The 18,963-nt window shown below is 38.4% G+C and overlaps 1 protein-coding gene across 1 annotated transcript in view; it reads left to right on the top strand.

Moving 5' to 3' along the window:
* Positions 1 to 18,963, top strand: part of DIAPH2 (diaphanous related formin 2) — a 709,361-nt gene that overhangs the window by 104,666 nt on the left and 585,732 nt on the right. The window contains exon 6 of the mRNA XM_087813361.1: positions 18,700 to 18,839. Within this exon, the coding sequence (XP_087669487.1) occupies positions 18,700 to 18,839 (140 nt within the window). The remainder of the gene's footprint in view (positions 1 to 18,699; positions 18,840 to 18,963) is intronic.

Here is an 18,963-nt window from a genome sequence, read left to right as displayed (position 1 = left end):
CCATGGGTTGTCGGGGGTGATTACCGTTCAAATGGCGGCCATGGGTTGTCGGGGGTGATTACCGTTCAAATGGCGGCCATGGGTTGTCGGGGGTGATTACCGTTCAAATGGCGGCCATGGGTTGTCGGGGGTGATTACCGTTCAAATGGCGGCCATGGGTTGTCGGGGGTGATTACCGTTCAAATGGCGGCCATGGGTTGTCGGGGGTGATTACCGTTCAAATGGCGGCCATGGGTTGTCGGGGGTGATTACCTTTAAAATGGCGGCCATGGATTGTCGGGGGCGATTACCGTTCAAATGGCGGCCATGGATTGTCGGGGGTGATTACCTTTAAAATGGCGGCCATGGATTGTCGGGGGTGATTACCTTTAAAATGGCGGCCATGGGTTGTCGGGGGTGATTACCTTTAAAATGGCGGCCATGGGTTGTCGGGGGCGATTACCTTTAAAATGGCGGCCATGGATTGTCGGGGGCGATTACCGTTAAAATGGCGGCCATGGATTGTCGGGGGTGATTACCGTTAAAATGGCGGCCATGGATTGCCGTTAGGGGATAGAAACGCTTTTACATAATCGGAATCATACTGTACGTAGAGTTTTGTATCTCATCACACATAACATGAGCCGAGAGATACATTTCCATATCATGAAGACATTTTAATGGCTGCGTAATATTCTATTTCCAGTAGGTACCACAGTTTACCTCTCCAGGTCCCTACATTTTGTCTCTTGATGGTGTTTACAAATTTCCATGCTAAAAAATGATGTCATAAACACCTTAGTACGTAAATCCCGCGCTACAATTCAAATGCTTTGAAAAATAATTTTTTTATTTGAAAAAAATTTCTATCTCACCACAGGAGCAGGGCTTTTAGTTTAACTGTATAGTTTCTTTAACTGTATTTTAAGTCAATAAGTGCATAACTTCTGTATAGCTGTGTGTGCTGCATTATTAAATTAATCCATTAAACAAAATATGTTATTTTATGTACATATTTGAATTTTACACAACTTATTTGGAAGGCAGTGAGTACAGGGTGCATTTTTTCTATCCTGGGAATATTTTTGTGTGCTGGGTTATTACTCTGTGATATTACACTACTCTGTTAAATCCCCAGACTAAAGCAATAATTTTTTCCCTAAGGTTCTGTATCTTTGTGGCCTTGACCAGTGAGCCAGTGCTTTGGAGAGTAAGCTATCCAGGACTGCATTTTAGGACAATAAGTGCCAAAGGCATGAGAGAAAGACTAATGGGTAGGGCACTGGACCAGAAATCAGATGCTCTAGGTTCTATTCCCAGCTCTATTTGTCATTGTATATCATGGCCAAATTTGATTAAAGGACTTGCCCAATCTGTAAAACGGGGACAGTATATCTCCCCTTACAGGGATGCTTCAGGGATTAATGCGATATTTTTTTAAAAATACATTTTGTCTTCTTCCAAAAGAATTCTAACTCTATAGAGACCAAAAACTGAAGTCAGTCTAAAATTTCAAAGTAGAAATTAATTTTTACACTTTCAAACTTATACATCTCTAGTGTATTAAATCCTTTATTGGTTACTTATACAAAGTACAGATTGACTACAGGATTTCCCCGAATGTAGGAAAAGGTGATTTTACATATATTCTTTTGTATTTATCATATATTACATTAAAATGTGAGAGGGAGAATCAATTCTTTAAAAAACCCACAATGAGTTAACATGGTGAGTCTAGAAATAGTATGAAAGTGTTTTGCTTTATGAATTTATGTTTTCATTTAAGAACTGGCCTGTGAAGCAGTGGCGTGAAAAAGAATTTCTATATCCTCATTGCTCGAATCTGTGTTTTCTCCTGAATGTGGCAAAGTTCTGTCATGAATTGATCTCATTTATTCTTTTTTTAAAAAAATATATTTTTATTGATTTTCAGAGAGAGTGGAAGGGAGGGAGGGAGGGAGAGAGAGAGAGAGAGAGAGAAACACCTCGATGTGAGACACATTGACTGGTTGCCTACCACACACCTCCTGACCAGGGCCAGGGATCGAGCCTACAACCGAGGTACATGCCCTTGGCTGGAATAGAACCTGGGACCCTTCAGTCCACAGTCTGATGCTCTAACCATTGAGCAAAACTGGCCAGGGCTCTCACGTGTTCTTATCTAGAATGAGTATTTGCTAAAAATACTTTTATCAAAAATTCTTTTGATAAAAAAAATGCTATCCAATCTGACTTTGAGCTCTTTGAGGACAGGAGCTGTGACATTGACATCTTTGTATACCCAGTGTCTAGCACATAGTAGGTGCTTAGTAAATGTTTACTGAAGAAATTAACCTGTTGGTTGAGATAAAAAAATAAAAGCAATGCATCACACTACATATTTCACACATACACCACACTTTTCTAAGAACTCAAGGCATTTACCACCCTTCAAAATTCACATTTTCAGAGATTATGTGAGAAGTAGATGCGTTACAGGTGAGTTTTCATGAGACACAAATATGGTAGAATTTGTGGTACGTTTCCCTGAGATACCACACAGTTTATTTGACACTCATTAACCTGCAATGAGAACAAACTTCTCACCGTTGGTCAAACTGCCTTACTTTTAGAAAGCTAAAATATCTGGGTGCAGATATTTCATATTGGTTATATTTTGACTACTAAGAGCTCATGCCATGCAAGTAACTATTTCCTGGGACAAGAGTAGAACTTTTGCCCTTTAATTTTTGTTTTATTTTTGCTTTCAGGCACTTAGCCAGATTGATACTCGGTCTGTAGCAATTTTTTAGTATTCTAAGAGAAACTCTTTTTTGAATGCTTTGGAATATCAGTAATGTTTCAAAATAGTTTTAATTTGGGGGAGGGGCTCAGTTAGTGGTAATGGCACGTACCATTTTGTTTGAATTGTCGCAAATAAGTTGAGATCGATATCAATATGTTTACTAATGTATGTGATATTTCTCATAAAAATGCTTCCCCTTGTGAAGATTTTTGTGCTTCAGTAAGCGAAAAATATATTGGAGGAAAGAAGTCCCCACTCCCGCCCCTAGGATTTTGTCAAGTTCTAGTAATATAAAGTGTGTCACTCATTGAACAATAGGTATATTCCCAAAGAATTATGTGAAACATTACAAAAAATTCACTGCCCTTCAGGAAGTCCGCTGCAAGGGTAAAACTTAGAGCAGCTAGTGGATGCAGTCAGGAACTATGCAGAAAAATGGTGGAGCGGTAAGTAATCTCAGGAGCAAGTAATATGTTTACTCTGGTATCTACGCAGGGACAGAGAATCAATTGAAATTTTGGTAAGTCGTATGGGACTCAGGATCCACGGAATATCGCTTCTGGGGAGAGACTTATGTTCTCAGGGATGTGTGTGCTTCTGCCCCATTTTTTGTTTTGATAGTGGTTACTCTTAGAGGCTCCAGGAAGTATCTTTATTCCTTAATTTGTCACAGAACTGGGGAATCTTCAATCTGCAAGTGACCTTAGAGATAGTCTTCTAGTCTAACACCTCATTTCCCGTAAGAGGGGGAAATGGAATCACCCAAGGACCTGTGTGTGTCTCGTGGCACAGAGCACACTGTCACTGAGCAAGGCTTGACATTGAAGTGGTGTAATTTCCACTCCAGTAAGCTTCCCTCTTTAGCGCACTGCCTCCTTAGTATTACTGCTGTTGTGTGTTTTTTTGTGTTTCTTTAATCCATTGGATACTTTTTTCCATTGCTTTTCAGAGAGAGTGGAAGGGAAAGAGAGAGAGAGAAAAATATCGATGGAGAGAGAAACATCGATTGGCTGCCTTCCACATGCACACCCCCTACCGGGGCCAGGGATCGAGCCTGCAACCGAGGTACATGCCTCTGGCTGGAATCAAACCCAGGATCCTTCAGTCCTAGGGCCGACGCTCTAACCACTTAGCCAGACTGGTTTGGGCTGCTGTTGTGTTTTGATCGTCAACCAAGCATAACAAAATCTCTCATACCAAACTCTGCTCATTTGAAATGACATATGTGGGATGTTGACTGGTCAGGAGAGCAGACAGATCAAATGGGCTGATTTCTAGATCCCAATGTGATGAGGAAGGAGGGTCGATCTGTGGGTTTCTGTAAGATCAGGAATCTAGAGTTTTCTTTCCAGGACTCATAGAGGGTATAGGATACAGCTTTCTAAATGTAAGGGAGTTTGACTGAAGGTGAGAAGTTTGTTCTCTTTGCAGGTTAATGAGTATGTCTGATAGACTATGCGATATTTCGGGGAAACATGCCACAGATTCTTTTACCATATTAGTGTCTCATGAAAACTCACCTGTAACTCACCTACTTTCCAAGTCTGGTGTGCATTTGTGCTTATATGTATGTGTATTTAAACTGAGTTAAAATCTCAGGTTGTTCATCCATCCATTCATCCATCCAACAAATATTAAGAGTATCTCCTGTGTTCTAGGCACTGGGGGGGATGCAGCTTGTAAGAAGAGAGACAAAGCCTCTGCTGCCATGGGACTTATCTTTTAGTGAAGGGGGACAGATAATCAAAAGATGAGTAAACAAAGAAAATAGCAGCCCTGGCTGGTTTGCCTCAGTAGTTAGAGCACCGGCCCTCGGACTGAAGGGTCGCAAGCTCGATCCCTGGTCCTGGTCTCACATAGATGTCTCTCTCCCCCCCCCCCCTTCCATTCTCTCTTAAAAAAAATAAAAAATAAAAAAATCAATGGAAAAATTATCCTCGGTGAGGATTAACAAAACAAAAAAGAAAATACCAAATAGTAATAAGAACCCCCAAAAGACTAAAACAGAGGGATGTGGGTTTCTTTAGGGTGCTGTTTTAATGGCGAGCTGCATCACATAAGATCGTCAGAGAATGCCTCTGTGAGGAGGTAGTATTTGAATAACTCGAAGGAGACAACCATGCAGAAATTCAGGAAAGAGCCTTCAAAGCAGAGGGGAAAACACATTCAAAGGCCCTAATGTGGAAATGGGCCTGGGATGTTCGAGTGCCAGAAAAGAGACCGATGTGGTTGTGATAGACCAGAGAGTAGTGAATAGGAATGGGGGGTGGAGTCCCATGGAGTTGCCGGGGCAGGTAAGGGCAAAGTTACAGAGGGCTTTGCAGGCCCCAGCATGGAGGTCATACGGACCAGAGTTTTGACCTCTACTACTTACTGGCTCTGTAACCTCAGATAAGTTTCTTAACGTTTGTGAGCTTCAGGTTTTGTCATTCGTGAATTGGGGATAATTATTGCTTTTGCAGAGTGGATTATAAGGATTAGGATAGTAAATGTCAAGTGAGTTTGAAGTGACTGGCACAGAGTACACTCAAGAATTTGGATGTCAACGATGATCAGACAGTAAATATTCATTGTATGTTAACTGTGCATCAAGCGTAGTGCTGGCCACTTTGCACTTACTCATATTTCAGTCCCCAAAACAATTCTGTAAGACAAGGAAACTCACAAAAATTGTTACGTTTTCAGTGCAGTAGTCCTAAGTAGCAGATACTGGATTCAAAAACAAATCTCCATGACTCGCGCTATATCAAGTGAGCAGACCAATTATAATGTGTTGGTTGGTTTGTATGTAAACACAGTTTGTGACTCTGCGTGCTTTTAGTGAAGAAATCTATCTTTGATATTACATGAGTACCTCTTGCCAGTCAGGAACTTGAATGCATGTTTGCTTTCCTCTCAAGGCTTAGGGTAATGTTTTGTTCCGCCTAGAATCTCTGATTATATTCTTTGACTGACTGGATCCTGCATAGCAATATTAATACTTGCCAACAACATGCCACAACTTTTGAAGAAACCTATGGAATGTTTAGGTTTTTGGGGTTGTTTTTGGTGAAGATTCCTGGTTTTTTCCCCCAGAGACGCACATCATATTAGCAGCCTCTTTGAAAGCGTTTCGCCCTTAATTGTACTAGTTGGCAATGTCACAACAGTGTGCTAACCTACGGAGCTCCAGATGGCTGACTTTCTCTTCTTTTGTTTTGTTTTGTCTTGTTTTGTTTAGAGGCATGCAGAATTGGCTGCAGAGCCCTTTGACTGATTTGGGTGGTGTAAATTGTGTTTGTAAACGTGCACTTAATAAATTGCAAGTTGTGCTTTTCATTCTTTGCTGTGTAAAACCCTCACTGAATATATTTGATAAGTTGAAAGGCTCATTCATTTTGTGAGCAAGTTTATAAAGACATTACTGATTGCTTTATTGAAGATATTTAACGTAGACATTTTACATTTGGTAGTGGAAGGAAATGAAGCCTTTTAGAGAGGTGTTTGTGTGCGTGTGTGTGTGTTGTAGTGTTAGATTATATTAATTTTCTCTCTGAGGAGTGACAGGCTAAAATAATAAGCCATCGAATGTAGACCATGAAGTGATGTTATTTTTAGAATAATTATTTTGATGAATCAGGAATGTGTTGGTTTCTTGATGTTTAGATTCACAATTTAGGTCTTTAGAGGTAAGAATGTTGTCAACAGAAACAGTGGATAACCTCTGGACGTAATGCCATCAGATTGGGTAGTATTATACTGCTGCTCCTATTGGTATAACCTCTGACCATAGCATGATATATATTCCCTTTTGAGCCAGGACATTGTTTGAACTTTTATTAAAAACCCTATGAAGACTACATGCTCAAGTACTATGTGCTCAGCATTCTTACCAGGTTCTTTCAAGTGAGGCTAGGGCTTTGAGCAAGCAATATTTTGTGCTGTTTGTTGTATACTACTTGGGAAGTAGAATTGGTTCTCATGCCGCATAGATGAATTATTTATGACAAAAAAAGCTTGAATAAGCTATAAATCCATCACCACTGTAGAAAATACAAACAAATGTTTGAGTTTGTTAGGTAAAAATCAGTTGACAAATGAAACCAAAAAAGATCAACTTCCAGGTATTCTTAGAGTTTACATGTACTAACCTAAACAAATCATTCCTCTTGCAAACACGAACCAGAAGACTATCCTACTAAAATACTATTTAATCCCAAAGATGTCAGTTTCTTTAATAGAACTGAACATTTATGGACTAGCTGGTTTTATTGTAAATAAATTGTCACTTTTAATGTTGCAATAATTTTTTAGAGGTCAGGTCCCATAAAGGGAAAATTGAGTATTCAGCTGTATATATACAAATTAAAATTTACCCATCTCATTCTTCTATATCTATAAAATATTCTATTTTGTACTTCCTAGTGTCTGCTTCTAAATGTAAGCACTGCTCAGATTCTCTTCCTTGGCCTTGTCTTCTTCACTTTCTTATATGCTCTATGGAAATCTTGAACACAACTTTATTGATAAGAATATGGAAGAAATGTTGTTCAGTGGTCAAGCACACGGACCTCAGAGTCAGACACATGTGGGATCAAGTTCAGGCTCTAGCACTTTTAGAAATGGGGCCCTGCTCAGGTTTTGTAAGCCTCAGTTTCCTGATCTGTAAAAATGCAGATAACATCATCGCTTAGCTCAGAGGGCTTGCCTAAAACTGGGAAATATCTTAGTTCCTCCATCTTGCCTAGCCCGGCACCCTCATTCCCATACTAGGTGAAATAAGACTATGTTCTAAAAAACTCCCTCATCCAGTGTTGTCTTTCTAACTGCGACGATTTAAAAAGACTCAGTACATCTACTGCTTCCAATCTCTCCCCCAGCTGCTCTTCTACACACCTCCTTGCCCAACCTATCATTTACAATACAGATATATTTGCCACTCCACAGCCCAAATCCTTCCAGTGCCTTTCTCTTACCTACAACAGTTTTTCAAATTTGAGCAAAATACTCTTTTTAAAGGTAAAGCCTTCTCAAAGACTGCTGTTGGCTTAAAATATTTTAATTATACTGTTTAAGTATGTGCCAACACAAAATAAGATACAAACTATGCCAATAATTCTTATATAATTTTTAAAATTACGCACACTAAAGAAAAAGATAAACCAATGAAATTTAATGTAATGTTCTTGTAAGGGATAAACAGTGTTTTGCTGAACCTAACTTGCTGCTTACAATGTGAAGATATTACAGTGCAGGCATTTTTGAGTTCTCTGTGCCCCTCTGTGACTAGAGTGTTATAGGATGACACAGTTGTACCACCACCGGCTTTCTCTATTTCATCTATGGTGAAATTTTGATGAGTACAAATATGCTGAAATGCCAGTTGGTCTTTATTTGATAGAAATACATTGTTTTCATTCTAAGGCCATCTCTGTTTTCATTAGCCTGAGAATATGAAAGTCTTCCCACTAGCAATGAGATTCTAAATGCAAATGTGGATACTGACACTCGATGGCAGGACTTGGTTATAATGTGGTTATCCCGATGATCCAGTTAATGCCTAGCTTTATCACATCATCTTAAGAAATGAAACTACAGAATTTTAAAATGACCCTACACAACTCAGAGGCCATTAAGAATATATTTGAGCCTGGCCAGGCATGGCTCAGCGGTTGAGCATTGACCTAGGATCCAGGAAATCGGGGTTCAATTCCCGGTCAGGGCACAGGCCCAGGTAGTGGCCGATCCCCAGCAGGGGGCGTGCGGGAGGGAGCCGATCCATGAATCTCTCTCATCATTGATGTTTCTCTCTCTCTCCCTCTCCCTCCCTCTCTCTGAAATCAATAAAGATATATTTAAAAAAAGAGACAAGAATATATTTGAGTATCCCAGTTTGAGGAACATTACACTTGACCTCCAGGGTTATTGGTCCACTAACAAATCCCCAAACTGGTGCCTCAATGTTTGTTGTAACTTCTGACTAAAATAAATTTACCTGCTTTGGTGAATATGTCCTCCTCACTTTTTACAACTTACTGGACAGTCTTCCCCCAAAAAGGATCAGACAGTCAATCCTGCAAACCTCCCCTTATCTGCTTCTCTTATCACCTGTCACTGTTAATAAGAGTCTGCCTGTTGCCCCTCTCCCCCACCCTCAAGAGCTCTTTGCTGGCAAGGGCGTGTCTTGGCTTCCCTCTGGCTCCTGTTCCTGGAACCCCACAGGGACTCAGTATTGAGTGGGGCTGTTCTAATATTCAAAGGACACCGTGTGCACAGTAAGAGATAGATGCCTCCTCTCTTTGTGCTACTATACTGAGAGTGATGTGAAGTCTGACTGACCCATGTATGTGCAGAGATGATGGTGGTCAATGAAAGTTTTATACTTTAAAAAAGGAAAGTTTAGTGTGTGATGGTGGGTATTCTGAAGCAGGTTCAAAAGGGCAGGGCCTTTGAGATCATCTAGCTCGGGGTTTAAAACTACTGAAAATCAGAGCAGTTCATCCCTAAGGAATCATACCTGGAACAGGACTATGTAAAGCAGATGCACATGCAGGTGTCTTCATTTTTGGGGGAGGAGAGGATCTAGAGACTTCCTGATGAGCCTTCCTTTAGCACATCTCCTCCTTGGTCCCCACATAGCCCCCAAAACACCTTAAGGAATTTTCTGATTCTTCAGAATATAGTTTGAAAATAACCTAATCTGCCTAAGGTAGAAATCCTTTCTTATGCATCTCAGAAAGATAAGCAGTCCGCCTGAGCACCACCTGAATCATGTAACCAGAAACTAATCATTTCATCACACCAACATTTCTTTCACTAGACCATTTTGAAAGAAAGTACTCATTAAATTAATGATAAAATAATATATGATGGCAGCAAACATTCACCAAGTGCTTATTATTTACCAGGCACTGTCTTTTACTTGGATTCTTCTTTCATTTACAACAACCCTGAGGGTAGATACTTTACTATTCCCATTTTGCACATAAGTAACCTGAGGCCTAGGAGGTCAAGTAAAAACTTGATTAAATTCACACAGCTGTTGAAAGTAAAGAATATTTCTGAAACTTTTGCCCACTTTTCCTCTTCTTGTTATAATTCTACATTGAGAGCAAATTATGCCCGTTCGAAGAGAGTTTTGTACTGTCTTCAGAAAGGAACTCTCTATTTAGGGTCTAGCCTGTTTCTGACATTTGCTAGTTATCTAGTTTCAGACAAGTCATGACTTCTCCATGGCTCAATTTTCACACTGTAAAAAAAAGAAAAATGGTTTTAGTAATATTTTCTGCTGCAGGTTAGATTCAGATGAAAGCATACACAGGAAAAGTTGTGAAAGCTGTTGCTGCTAGAGAAATGTAAGACACTTTTGATATCTAAATCTGTGGATCTCATTCAGTGCTGAAAACACCCCCCCCATTTATTCACATGTCAGCTAATCACAGGTCTTTTCCTTTTCTTTGTTTTCTTATCCTTTGCATATTTTACTAGTGATGCACTATTCAGACAGGTGAGCAAGGAAATGCATAAAATTCAGTGTATGCATTTTGGCTGATAGCACTAAAGTGTTTGGAAGGCTAGGGGTTTGAAAATAATGGGGTAATTTTTTGTTTGGTGGAAGAAATTTTTCTTTACTTCGTTTACAATTTATAGCTTCATTACGTACTTAAAATATTGTTTCTATCTAGGCTGTAGGAAAAATTTATAATCTGCAAAAGTGTTATTAAACCAGCTTTGTTATAGTGTCTAAACTTATTCTGAGAACTGGATCAAAAAAATTGTAAAGTATGAGGGAAAACATTATATTTAAATATCTTCATTGTCTTTGCCCAAAATAACAAACCCTGATAAAGTTTTCACTATTGTTTTTATCTTTAAGTGGTCCAGTGAAGAAACTGGCTATGCCAAATATTGGACATTATTATTGATCAAATTCTGCTGTTTCTTAAGTCATTATGTTATTGGAAAAATCTGTGGATTGTCTTTCTCCGTTGCTAGTGGGAGTGGGGTCCTTATGATACCTTGAGAAAAAAATTTTTCTAAGACGAGCATTGGAGGATGAGTGATTTTTATTTGCATGGAATTATATCCCTTGATTTCTAAAGTCCCATTTCCCTTAATCCAGTCCTGAAGAGGTGAGGCTGGGGATTCAGTAAAGCTTAAAGCAAAGCCAGTGTCCAGAGTTTGCGTTCCATGGTGGAGCTGGGTCCAGTATAGCATTAGGCCAGTTGCAGTCCATTCGTCCATTGGGTGTGGGGTCCACATGGCCCTGGGCCATGTGGGCGAATGCAGGGGAACTAAGCGAGTGTGCCCCCTGCAACAAGTGTCCCAAGAGAATCGAGAGAGAACTCCCTTGTTTAGGAGTTCACATGTATCAAATCTTCTAGCGCTTGCAGCGGCCACTCCTACTCTGGTCAATGACCTGTTTCCAGGTGTGACTGACAGGTAAGTACCTTTCCCATGTCTCCCAGATTTTACTGGGCACTCATCTAAACACCCTGTCCAATCCCTTCCCCAAGCTATCTGGGGGAATAGACGAGTGGCATTGCAGCTTCCGGGCACAGCTGCACTAATAGCATGCCCATATTTGGCCTTCCCTTTGCTCCTTTCCTCATCAGTAACTGGGTTCATTACAGCGGGATCAGTTATTTGCATAGGTGAGCTTTCTCTATCTAAAATGGGAGCATTCTTTCTCTCCCTTCCCAGGGCAGTAGATAGAGTAAATGTCGTGAGATTACAAAATAAAGGAAACGGGCTACTAGAAGGGTCCTTAAGTTGCTTTGTGCCATGGGCTCTTTTGGCAGGCTGGTGAACCTATGGGCACCTTCTCAGAATCACCTTTTTCAATGTAAAACATAAAATACATAGGATTAAAAAGGAAACCAATTATATTAGAATATACTTACTAAATTATCTTTTAAAAATTTGACCCCTTTCAGAGAAATAGATTTGGAACAAAAATTGGAAACAATAACGTGCACAACAGGTGAATGGTTAAATAACTGCAGTTCAGCCATACCATGGCATACTACTCAGCAGTGACCAGGAACAAACTCACGATATGTGCAGTAACCTGCGTGAATCTCCAGGCATCATGCTGAGTGAAAACAGCCATGTCAAAAGATTACTAGTGCATGATTTCCTATATAGGACATTCTTGAAAAGACAAAATATGTAGACGTGGAGAATAAATTAGCATTGCCAGGGGTGGAGGGTTGTGGGAGGAATTTGAGTATGGTTATGAAAGGGCAACATGAGGGATTCTTGTGGCCATGGAACTGTTTGCTACCTTGATTTTGGTGGTTGGATATCTGAATGTACATATGATCAAATTGCATAGAACTAAACAACTCCCCCCCCCCCCCCCCAAGTGCAAGTAAAACTGGGGAACTGTGAATAAAACAGGTGGGATTTCTCAATGTCAGTATTTCAGTTGTGATACTGTAATGTAGTTTTAAGTAAGCTGCTACCATTGGGGGAAACAAAGGATTTCTCTGCATTTTTCTTACATCTGCATGTGTATTTATAATTATCTCAAAATAGAAAATTTAATCAAAAAATTGAGACAGTAATATGCTTCTTTACAGTATTTGGTAAGTAACAAGACAAAGTGGCAGCTTGTATAACAGGTAATTTTGAAGAAATGGTGAGTATACGTGGCATTTTGAAAAACTGCCACAAGTGTGGTATTTGTGGTGTGACAGGAAAAACCTGTGACTCCTATGGGTCCTAGAGACCAGGTTGTAGGTACAGCTTATACCACTGTGGTGTGTTGTCTACATTGAGAATTGAAAGAGATGCTGAATTCAAGTGAGCAGTTACTGGAAATAAAGATGTTGTTTTTCCCCTTTCAAGTTTCCATAGTTCCTGAATTGGGACCCAGGGTTAAGAACCCCTGGGTGACCCTCTATCTGTTTACATTTCATTATCTGATATATCTCAGGAGCCTCTGTCAAATAAAAGATAAACATACTGCATAAGCTTTCTTTATCAAGTATTGTGGGTGGTGATAAAGGCAAAAAAAAGACTAGTGACACTTAAGTTTTAAAGACTTGGTGTCATTCACACATTATTTACCATAATTGCTTAATATTAATTTTAAAAGGTGAGTATGGGTAGATTTTAAGTATGGTATTGACCACACATTTATTGTGTCTGCTATGACAGAGAAACATGTTAGATTGATTGCTTATTATACAGATTGACTAATTTTGAATATCATTATATATTTTAATTAGCTTTCACTAGCAAATCACTTAACAGTGGCTTAGCTTTTTGTCGTTGATGGGTTTTGAGAAGCATGTAGATCAAATGCAATTATTTTACAAGAAGTGAAGTTCAGTGTTTTGGGATCAACATTCTACTTATGAAAATATTATCCTTTTATTAATGTTAAAAATTAAAATTTATTGTGTATTTAATGAAGTATTTTCCTTCATACTTTATAAATTATTTTTTAATACTTCATAAATTAAATATGTGTTTCTTTTTTTTTTTTTAATATATCTTTATTGATTTCAGAGAGAGGAAAGGAGAGGGAGAGAGAGAGATAGAAACATCAATGATGAGAGAGTCATTGATCAAGCCCACAACCCGGGCATGTGCCCTGACTGGGAAGCGAACCCCGATCGCCTGGATCCTAGGTCGATGCTCAACCGCTGAGCCACGCCCAGCCGGGCAAATATGTGTTTCATAACAAAAGAAATACCAATAGGGTGACAGAATTTAAATATATGTTTAGAGTTTCTTTGTGTACTTGATATTTCTAACAGTACATGTGCTGAAAGAATAACTTAAATATTCTTTCTGTGATGGTCTTAGAGTCTGTAATTTGGAGATGAAATGCTCAATCTGGTGTTTAATATTTAGAAGTTTCAGTAAGTAAACAAAAAATGATTTCTCATAGAAAAAGCATTGTAGTTCATCATATTTAAATAAACTTAGATCCTTTTGGCACAAGTGGTACATACAATCTGAAGGATTATGATACATCTACATTGCCAAGATTTTTTTTTTTTCTGTACTAAAATTTAGGATATACTCTGATTTTGCATATTATGGTGTGTTCTGCAATGGAAAGAACACTATCTAGAGTTATCTCATAATCGTAATTTTCTGTGTAGGTTTCTTTCCTTAGAGACCCTGAATTGATAATGTGTAGTATTTTTGTGCTATATTTTTCATGCAATTTGTAAGAATTTTCACTGCAAATGGCATATACAATAATTTGAAATGTTGTAATATACTTATTTTAAAATACATTTTGTATTTACTGGGTAAATGAATTACTTAACTCTAGTAATCTCCCTTTATAAGATATTTTTCTTATATAACTAGAGAAAAGCCATCTAAGGTTTAGCATTCAGAATTGTAGAGCCCACCAAATGCATCGCTAATGGAACAAATAGGTAGATTGACTTGGATCAGGCACTTCTTTTGTGTTTCCTTCTCCTACTGGAACTGAAGGAACTGATGAAGAGGAAAATGGCTTTTTGAGTTCCTGTGCTTTTAAAGTTTTAGGAGCCTCTCAAAGCACAACACTGGGACCTTTGTAAATATCATTCCAAATTTCTTACTCTCTGACATTGCTTTTCCAATGATAGATAAACTCCCTAGACTGAAGTAGCCAAAATGACCTGACTACATTAGGGCGTATAAATCATGGTCAATAAGAGTAACAATATGACTGTTTTCATGACAATAATATTGTGCTTACTCTTTGAAGATGACACCACTGGTAGTAATTACTATTTGTGTACACGTTATAGTTGAAAAGATATGTGTACAATCAATAGTTCTTCCCAGCGTCTGCAGCAAGATACCTTCACAGCTTAGAACTATGAAGCCTTTCCTCAAATTGTAAGTAAATATGTATTTACATTAAACAGTGACAGATCATGGTCAGAGTAAGTCAACCTAAACTCACAAGTGGCATCTCCACTGCAAACTTAAAGTGATCCTTTTAGAATATTGCTTGTCTGGTTTTGATACTAACATTTCATATTAGGGTAGGAGGATGTGATTATTATACTGACCCAAACTACATTTTGGTTCTCTGTGCAGTGTTTTAGAATACACAAGCACAGTCACACTGAGAAGTGTCTCAATCCTAATGATTTTCAAATTAAGAAATGGTTTCAAATTAGGAAAGCTTTTTGTTCACCTAGCTTTGGAGTAGCATGATGTATGCTAATTGCTAACTTTGTCTGCATTATTTTTTAAAGATCAAATGGGCACAGTGGTAATTTTCATTAATCTCATACAGAGCAGCTAATTAAAATTTCCATTATTATCCATCCATTATCTAGTTGTTTCCTTTGTTCAGTATCAGAACAGGGCGTTAATAATAAGCCATTCTTGTATTACAGCCCTATTAAATATAGTGAGAATTAGTTTAATCTATTGAACTGTTTTTTTTTGATGATTTCCTTAATATTATGTTGCACCATATTGGTTATGCTGAAGATTCTTGACACTTTATAATAGAGATTTCAGAATGAAATACTTGCTTTAATTTTTTATTCAATATTGGGAAAAAGTGACAGTAGAAAAAGAAGTAAGTGGAGGACAGGAATTATTAGGGTTTCATTCTCGAAACCTTACTAATTATGTGAACTTGGGCAATCACCGTGATTCTCTAGTTCTATAATGAGGGTATTAGAATAGCTGATGTTAAAGAGCCAGTCCAGCCTTTATATGCGATTGTGTTTTCATAATTATCAAATATGAACTTATGTTAAAACCCCTAAGTCCTTCTAAGCTTGGTAAAAGGCATTTGTTCTGTAAGGCTATATATTTTTTGTGTTGCTCCATTAGACCGTTTACTTCCACTCCTTATGACCACAGATTATCCTCTTTAAACTTGTTTCTAAGACTTGGGAGAGGGATGAGTCCCAATTTGATGGGCTGGCCCAATTGTTCCATAAATAGTATCTCAGCCAGGACTATAGGAAAACAAGGAACTAATAACATTTTCTGAGCAGCTTACTCTGTCTGTAAGACGACATGTACGAAATGCCTGTTTTAGGCACTTTATATGCATTGTCTTAATTTTCATAACATACATGAGGGCGCTAGGTGTTTATTACCCCTATATCATACATGAGCAAACAGGTTTATAGAGATTAGTTCAACAGCCTGCTCAAAGATTACCTGGAAGGTAAGTGAGTGGGCCATGATTCAAGGCCAGCGGCAGTTTGAGTGGTCCCCAGCATGCCATCATCCACTGCCTCAATTTACCTATTCTACACTAGCGTCTCTGAATATATTTTAATGGAACGTCTCAGAAGTGTAATATTCTGCAGTGAAACTAAACTGAGTTTGGAAGCTTCCACATGTTGAAACTCATCAGTCATTCACCCATTTGTTTTCCATCCACCCGTCTGCCCATCCATCCACCCACCCATCCGCCCATCCGCCCATCACCCATCCAAGAAATATGTACAGTGGTGCCTCGGTTTTTGAACATCTCCGTTGACAAGCATTTTGGTTTACGAACGCCATAAACCCAGAAGAAAATGCTTTGGTTTTTGGACACACCTTGGAAGTCGAACATGCCATGTGGCTTCCACTGAGGGCAAGATCCTGAGGCCTAGCTGTCCGCTGTGGATCCCTCAGTTTGCGAACATTTCAGAACTTGAACAGTCTTCTGGAAAGGATCACATTCGAAAACCGAGGTACCACTGTATTGAGTAATTATTACATGCCAAGCACAGTGTTAATTAAGATCTGGAGATACAGCGGTGAAAAAGGCAGGCACGATTCCTGCCTCATAGAGCTTGTTTGTAATGAGGAAGACACGGTAAACAAAGGAAGTGCTAAACAAGATCAACTGATGTAAAGCTACCACTATAAATGAGGTTTACAATGGCGGTGTGATGATAATTGGTGTGTGCAGGGGAGAAGACTGTTGGGCTGAATCTTAAATGATGAGAGTCAGCAATGGAGTGATTAGGGGTCAGAGTCTTCTGGGCAGAGAAAACAGCAAATACTAAGTTCATTCTACAGGAATAAGCTTTATATAAAAGCATCCAGGGGGATCAGTAAAGCCTTCTTATCCATTAATTAAGAAAAAAGTTTGGGGATCATGTGAAAGTGGTACGGCCCAGCCAGGTGTGGCTCAGCAGTTGAGCATTGACCTAGGATCCAGGAGATCGGGATTCAATTCCCAGTCAGGGCACATTCCCGGGTTTCGGGCTCGATCCCCAGTAGGGGACGTGCAGGAGGCAGGTTGATCAATGACTCTCTCATCATTGATGTTTCTATCTCTCTCTCCCCCTCTTTTCCTCTCTCTGAAATCAATAAAGATATACTTAAAAAAAAAAATGTAGCAGTAAACTGGCACAATTTTATGCTATAAATGTTTACTTGTGGAATTCCTTGTGAATTTGTAGCCTTAAGAGGTGGGTAAATAAGTTACAGAAATGTGGAAATGATTTCACGGTGATGGTTTTACTTTTACTGTGGCATATATGCAGTGATTTATCTAGTAGACTTCTTGAACATCTGTGTATCCCAACAAAGCAAGGAAAATCAGGTCAGTGGTCAGTAGACAAAATATGGGTGCTAAAAGTCTGAAATTGTATTCCTTGTTCTGTAATTGTTATGGACAGATTCAGTAACAGCATACTTCTGTTGAGGCTTACTAAATTCAGTTGCTGTGTTAGGTACTTTGCATACATGGACTTCACAGTCTAGAAGAGAAACACACAAATGATCTCTGCCCTAACGTCTTAAGTGCTATAGGAGTGATAGCGCCACAGTGCTATAAGGGAATAGAGTTTCCATACATAAGACTTTGTCAGACTTTAAATGTTTACTATTTCATGGGATTTTGAAAAATTCAGACATTAGGAATGATTGACAATTTCTATATTGAGAAAGTATTCTCAATGAAGAGCCAATAGTTTGAAACCCTAGGGAACCCATTTTTCCATTATTAACACATTGTTTTTTTGTAAAACATCCTCTAATAATATGACTTCTACCAAATGGGAGAAAAATTCCTTTCCTTATTATAGTTTAGATACTTAGCAGGAACCGAGTATCATTTGTACTTAGAAAATGGGAATCAAGTTTTCATTCAGAGGGATATGCTTGTAATATAGGAAAGGTGCAGTTCTGATTACATGTGTCTAGAAAGTCAAACAATGAGTTAGTAGTACAATGAGTGTTGATACTTTCCTCCCAGCCTTTTCCCCAAACTACTTACGTAGTTATGGCAAGGTGATGAAGCTAAAGAGCTGTGATACGATCATGAGTTCTAGAAATAAAAATAACCCCATGTATATTGGAATTTAAGCTAAAAACTAGTCTTTATCAGATAAATGCATTTAGTGACTTTTTAAGATTCATCTACAACAAAGGTGGAAATAAATACTTGGGAATTGAATGTTTTTTACTAACTTGATTAGCTAATGTGCTAATTGGAGACTGTTTTACATTTTAATAACCATTTTCACTTGTTTGTTGAGTTAGGCTGATAACTCTGATATTTCAATAAATGTGAGTTATGTATAATGTTTTATATTAAATTTCGCTCACTGTATTTTGTGGAGTAGAATATAAATCTCTTAGCTAGGAAAATTAATAAAATGATTGCTAAATGTTCAACCTGTGGGTTAAGGACCGGCTAATGTTAATCCTAGTGCCTGGATTATAAATTTAAGCATTCCTGTCACTGATAGATACTTTATGCAACTGAAGTCCATATTCTATTCAGGTCATGGTCACCAGCAGTGTCATTTTCTTTTAAATAAGGCTGAGGAGAGAGTGTTAAGATATACACAACATGATTTTACTACTTCAATTCTATGATCATGAATTTTTAAGTGCCTAGCATTCTGCACACATTTTTATACAGCAAAATCTTAGCATGTTCTATGCATTATTTTATTTTAAATGTTTTACAAAAATCCCGCTGTTTGTCCTAAATGGTATCTTTTTTTTTTCCCCCATAGGGAGGGCTGAAAAACAGCAAACATGAGTGCACCCTGTCTTCGCAAGAGTATGTTCACGAATTACGATCTGGTATTTCAGATGAGAAACTTCTTAATTGCCTAGAATCTCTGAGGGTTTCTTTAACCAGCAATCCTGTCAGGTAGGTGGTTCTTAAGTTGTTATGGTATGATTCATACAATTTGTACTGTATATAATTGTTGGGAATATAATCAGTCACATCATTTGAACCTCAAGATTTTTCTGACCAGAAATCTGATATTAGC

The sequence above is a fragment of the Miniopterus natalensis genome, chromosome X (genome assembly GCF_054644295.1).
Source record: "Miniopterus natalensis isolate mMinNat1 chromosome X, mMinNat1.hap1, whole genome shotgun sequence".
Classification (NCBI taxonomy): domain Eukaryota; kingdom Metazoa; phylum Chordata; class Mammalia; order Chiroptera; family Miniopteridae; genus Miniopterus; species Miniopterus natalensis.
The sequence above is the reverse complement of the archived record's forward strand: the minus strand, read 5'-3'. Positions and strand labels throughout refer to the sequence as shown.